We start from the raw sequence: 6,343 nt of genomic DNA on the forward strand, positions 1-6,343 counted from the left end.
ATAATTAATAAATTAATATTGCGAACTTGCTGGTGAAAGACAAAACACAATTAATATAGCGAAGTTTGAAGGTGACCAAGTTCCAACTCTAAACACACATCACCAGCCTGCTTCTGTAGCACCAACTGTAGTCATATCAAACTCCTTCAATCGCAGCACATGCGCCAACAGACGCTGCTGCTTAGTCAAGTCATGTTCGGTGCTCTACACGATGTGGATACCCAGGTCGACACTGTTTCACACCCACACTCACGTGAATACAGAATTGTGAAATTGGATGCACAGATGTCTCATTTACATCTACTGTTGCAACTACTGCCCACCTTTGATGTGACATTAGGAACATTTAAAATCCTGTTCATATAGCGTTTTTCCGGAAGGGTTTGACATGACAGGCCCTAATAAGTGAAACTGTAATGCCTGGACCGTGAAATGAGGTTATAAATGCACCAGTGATATAATGTTAACTTTCTACCCCGCTAACTTCGTAGATTGATTAAGCTATGAGTCGCAATGCCTCAACATCAAATCGTACAATGCGAAACAAGTTTGGACCTACTTCAACAAATGCATCATCACAAGTTCCAACAGATCAACAACTACATACATACACAGACCACTATGGAGGAAAATGGGTTGGAAAGAAGAGAGATTTCGTTAATATGCCAATATACACGTATGAGAGTCTTGGAAGCGTCGGACACATCATGGTCGGCAAACCTACAAAACTAAGTACAGATACCACCGCAATAGAGTTCACTATAGCAGAACCACCATGGTCAACCCTATACGAGAAGAGGTGTGAGTTAGAGGTGTATTGTCGATGGCACGGGTTACGAGTTCCTAAGGCACGCTCTGCCGAGTTACCTAGAGATGAACCTGCCAACATACTTGCTCGTCTTGAACAAGAGAACAATCAAATGCAAAGGCGACTAGACCGTTTTCACGCAATCCAAAAAGCTAGGAAGCATCTAAAGGGGAAGGCGCAAGAGCGAGCCATGAAGTCTATTAATGAAATTACTGCGTTAGATGATGAAACAGATATTTCAGACTTCTCAGATTCAAGCAATGATGATTTCCAAAAATTTCTACCTACGAACATTAGACGTTGTTGTTAATGTCTACACATTATGTGCAATACATGATGTTATTGTTAATGTGTGACAAATGATGATTATGTATGTTCAACTTTTGCAACTCTAAAGATTAACTGTTTATTACTTTTGGCTAAGTTTATGTGAAATCACTTTCTCATTTTTTTCATACGTGTTCTTTGTTGCTACATTCAAGTAATGTGGGTCATGGACGAACAATGTCCTTTGCTTTGTAATGTAGGGAAAACCTTAGGAAGTGAAATGCCTCCAAATTATATTTATTGCACATTACTTGTAGGAAAATTTAATAGATTCAATACATACAGACTGATCCAAACCACATAGACCAACCGCGCATATGATTCAATAATACGAATAATTCTTTTATATGAGTTGTTTGAGTCACGATATAATATGCACGTATCTGTGTATCTTAGTTGTAATAGTGTCCTACTTTATATAGATACATTACATAAAGACTCGTCCAAACCAGACTAACCACTCACTCACTGAAAATCCATATGGCTCACCCAACACTCTCACAACGATATTTGGTTTGCTTAAAAATAGGGTAAAGGCCTAAAAGCCTGATCAGCCTTTCAAATGTTTCATTCAAGTTATTGGTTTGTTGTAGCATTGCTTGGAAGCTCCCTAATATTGCAATTGTGATGATCGGAAGCCATTGATGTAAAACTTGGAAGCATAGTTTTCTTCATGTAATTTTACATTGACGTTGAGAAAATGTAACTACATTTTCTACCTGCAAAGACTCCCTGAAAAGTTTGTACGGAAACAAGGGGATAAAACTCTCTATTGTTGCTACACTCACTGCTCGTAATACTAGCATTTGGCAAGTGAGGTTGGAAAAGGCTAACACAGCTCGGCACTGTTCGGCGAAGTCATGTTCGCAGTTCTGCATGTGCTGCTCAACAACTCGACACTATTGAACCCTGTCCAGTCATATCATCCATGCTCACGTGAATAAACAGATATGCAACATTTTGCAATGCACTATTTTAAAGGATGCAGAGGACCCTTCAAAAGTGTAAGCAAATTTTTGGGGGTAAGCTGTCCATCATTGCTACACTTGATTGATGTAGTTCTGCATGTGATACTCAACATCTCGAAACTATTGAACCCTGACCACACGTACCCATCCCCACTCACGTGAATACACATATGTGTAACCCTTTGCAATGCACCGTTTTCGAAGAGGCAGAGCATCCCTGAATTGGCTATGCATCAATTTTGGGTGTGACCTGCCCACCATTGGTACACAGATGTTGTTCGTAGTGCTACATGTGCTGCTTAACAGCTTCGCACTGTTCAACCCTGTCCAGTCAATACACAGATATGCCTTCTTTTGCAATGCACCGTTTTCAAGGATGCAGAGCATGGCTAAAAAGTTCATGATACATTGAACACAGCTCAGTATTGTCTCAACAAGTCATGTCAGATGAAGCACAGGAATTCTGAATAGTTTTGAACAAGACATACCAAACTGGTCAGAGAAAAGTCTTAAAACCACATCCATCATAAATAAACCATAGTAGTGATCAAAGTCCCTAATTAAATATAAGCATAAACATCACTAGTTTAAATTTTAAACAAGTTATCCTTGTCCAAACTCTGATGGTCAACCAAGTGAAATATTGAGACACTAATCACAACAGGAGTCCTTTCGATCACCTCATTGGCAGTGACATCTCCTTTTTTCTAAATTATTGTCTTTCGAAAATGCAACCCAGCCTTCCCCGAATCTCATTGCTTAATATGTTTTGATGGAGGGTAATAGCACAAGACATTGATGTGTGACAAATTGCTTCCCAATAATCTACTTGCTTCCCATATATGTTTCCAAGCCATATTTAAGAGAACATCATAATCACATTATGTATAAAGGCTCACCATATTATGTGGCCACGAGATACCCATGAAAGAAGGATTTTTAGGCTTCAATTTTTTGCCTGCTTGGATTGCTCTCTCTCTCTTCCTCTGGACATAATCGGTAATTTTTTAAGAACAAACTTTTCTCTGACTTCATGTTTTATGGGTTTGTACATTAAGGAAGAAATGTTTGTATCATCTTCATCTAAGTTTTTGATATTTTTACCTGATGATCTTCCAATTTACAATTCTTCCTACGTGGATATTGAATCTCAATGGCAGTCTTATCAAATATAACAATATGGAAGCTTCAATTTCCTTCATATCTGAAGACTAAAAAATAACCATAACAGATAGAATGGTATTCAGCGAAATCCTGCCAACCATTACAAAACCTAATGTTGTTATCAGCTTTCTTCAATCACACTTGCCAAATTCCACCATAGGGAGCAATGACTGTAGCTACGGTGGATAGCTCAGTATTGTTGAACCCTGACCAGAAGTACCCATCCACACTCACGTCAATACACATAGCAACGCAGAAAATTTTGTGCATCAATTTCGAGTGTTATTGGTCCTATTGCTACATTGATGTTCGCAGTGCTGCTCAATAGCTTTGCACTGTTGAACCCTATCCAGTCATATCACCTACACGCACGTCAATACACAGCTATGCATCCTTTTGCAATGCAGCATTTTTAAAGGATGTACCTATAGCATCCCTGAGAAGTTTATGATACATTTAACATGGGCTCAACATTGTCTCGTCAACTCATGTCAGATGAAGCACATCAATGTTGAATAGTCTTCACGTGAATAAATACGCAACCTCTTTTGCAGTACACATCACCAGCCCGCTACTATAGCACAAGCTATAGCCATATGAAACAGCTACCTCAACGAATCACATGCACCAACAGACACCACTGAACAATATACTGTCAACTCATATCATCTTTATTCACGTGAATACTTATAGTCACATCCACCTGAATACTTGCCCTTGCAAAACCCCTATATAAAGTCTCATTTACATCTACCCTTGCAAAACATCTACACATACCGAAGTCCCATTTACATACATCTACCCTTGCAAAACTTCTACACATACCGATCTAAACTCACATTTTCCAATGTCAATGCGTAATTGGATGCTACCTCGTTTTCCAAATAACTATAGAACGCAAAGAGATTCTGACGAGAGGGAATACTATACCGGATTGCAACAGGAGTGGGACTTTCGCGTGAACGAGTCCAACGCTCTGCACAATGATCTCCTGCAAATCGGAGCGCCTCTTGTCGAGCGTAGCTCGCTCACACTGCCACGACAAAACATGCACCAATATGAGCGTGCAGTGACGAAAATAAAAAAAGAGAACAATCTTATGATACTTCGTAGGTCCAGGTATCATATGCTACAATTGGCGGAGGAGCAAGCCGTTGCAACAAACAGGCAACTCACTCCGGCAGAACGTAACAATGTCCTCAACTACGAGGACTACCTATCAGAATGAATGCCACTGTGTGTGTTATGTCTATGGTTAAGTTAATAATGTTAGTGTAAGTTATTTTATGTTTTCTGTGTTATGTCGTACGTGCTTATTGAAAAACATCATGTGTGAGAATATTTGACTTTTATGACTTATGTGAGAATAATCTACATTACGAATAACATGCATGCTTCTCATAATCAATAATAAGGTTTACATAGTACAAATGCAACCATACATATAACACATAGTTAAGCAAAATAGTTCTCCAACAAAATCTAATTACACCACGACACGACACGATTACTCTTCATCTGACATCTCCACGTCTGACTGATAAATGGGATCAGCAAGAAGTGATTGCATGAACTGTGCATGCTCGTACCACCCTTCCTGCACTGACTCTCGAATCTCGACTTGGGTCCGATATCGATTAAGACGTATCTTCATTCGATTATTTTCTTCTCTTATGCGGTTCAATGCTTTACGAAGTTCGTCGATGCTGTCTCTGGGCATTTGTGATGCGAGTCGCCGAGGCACTGGCAACTTCAAACCAACCAACTCATCATAAAACATTTGTTGTTCACGAAATAACCAAGCCCACTCCTGTCTCATGGTATTGTGAACGTAAGCGCTATTTCGCAAATTCGGATTGATTGGATAGCTGAACTCATCTTCCAATACCCAACAACGACCCATAGCAGTGAACACATCATGAGGCCTATAGAGTTGTGGGTTGCCAGAACCAGACATTGACACTAAATACAATAACACCAAATGATCAAGTTAACAGTGTGTATCAACTGTTGCTAAATAATGTAATCCTGCATAGAATGGTACACAGCAAAGACATTCATAAAATTGTGTACTATTGCATACTAAAAATGAAATACTAACACTAACACCAACATACATTGTTGGTAATGTCTACACATTGTCTTCAACACTAAATGTTGTTGTAAATGTCTGACCAATGATGATTATGTGCAATACAAAATGTTGCTATAGTAAAGAAATTATTTCATTCTCTTCTCACCAACGTTTACTACAACAAATAACCAAAATCACACCAATGTACTTACTTCACATTCATTCAACCCAAAAAATCAAAATTTAGTACAATATCAAATGAAAATAACATTGCCCTAAAATTGTGATGTGAATTTTTTACCTGAGGTGATACAAATTTCAATTGAGTTTGAAGAAAGCCGCTGTTGATCCGTGGAGGAGTTCCAACTCAGTTCAGCAGAAAGCGTCCTCAGTTGAGCAGAGAGCAAGGCACACTGAGTGGGAGAAGGTGTGCAGAAATTATAAGAGAATAACTCGACTTTACGGATATCAAGTATACTTTATAACTCGATATTAAAGGAATCGAGTTACATTGAAACACTCCACCTGACACAAAGACAGTACGAAATCAGGGTTTATAACAGTATAACTAACTCGATTTTTAAATAATCGAGTTACGTAGAGATTCAAAAAAAAAGCAATACCAGCAGTGCGGGAAAACCTGTATATAACTCGATTATATGAGTATCGAGTATTTCATATAACTCGATTTTACTATTATCGAGTTACAAAAGAGGGGCATTTCCCTGTTTAGTTTCAGAATGAGGGCACAAAGATGTTTAATTTCCGAAGAAAGGGCATTTGCCCATTTTGGCCCACACGCCAAACTTACGGGAAACTGCTTGGAAGGACTTCCACAACAGTTCCCTACCAACCAGATTCAAAAAGCAATTTTCCAATAACTCTTCTTTTTATACCCGGTCATCATGCTCGTTGGTCCGCATGCGCGAAACGAAAGTCCCAAATTCTAAGCCAAGTTCACACTGCAGGTTGCTGTGCTGCGTTCTAAACCAAGTGCAAGCC

The 6,343-nt window shown here is 39.0% G+C and overlaps 1 protein-coding gene across 1 annotated transcript; it reads right to left on the bottom strand.

Moving 5' to 3' along the window:
* Window positions 1-4,639: 4,639 nt before the first annotated feature.
* LOC115960815 lies at window positions 4,640-5,818 on the bottom strand. Its single transcript, XM_031079808.1, has 2 exons — window positions 5,643-5,818; window positions 4,640-5,229 (listed from the first exon to the last, which is right to left on the bottom strand). Exon 2 carries the CDS (start codon window positions 5,222-5,224, stop codon window positions 4,775-4,777), a length of 450 nt encoding a protein of 149 aa, XP_030935668.1. The 5' UTR covers window positions 5,225-5,229; window positions 5,643-5,818; the 3' UTR covers window positions 4,640-4,774.
* Window positions 5,819-6,343: the final 525 nt, after the last annotated feature.

Source organism: Quercus lobata, chromosome 9 (assembly GCF_001633185.2).
Source record: "Quercus lobata isolate SW786 chromosome 9, ValleyOak3.0 Primary Assembly, whole genome shotgun sequence".
Lineage (NCBI taxonomy): Eukaryota > Viridiplantae > Streptophyta > Magnoliopsida > Fagales > Fagaceae > Quercus > Quercus lobata.

Coding starts and splice junctions, on each gene's coding strand:
- LOC115960815 (XM_031079808.1), bottom strand. CDS start 5,224: ATGTCTGGTTCTGGCAACCCACAACTCTATAGGCCTCATGATGTGTTC.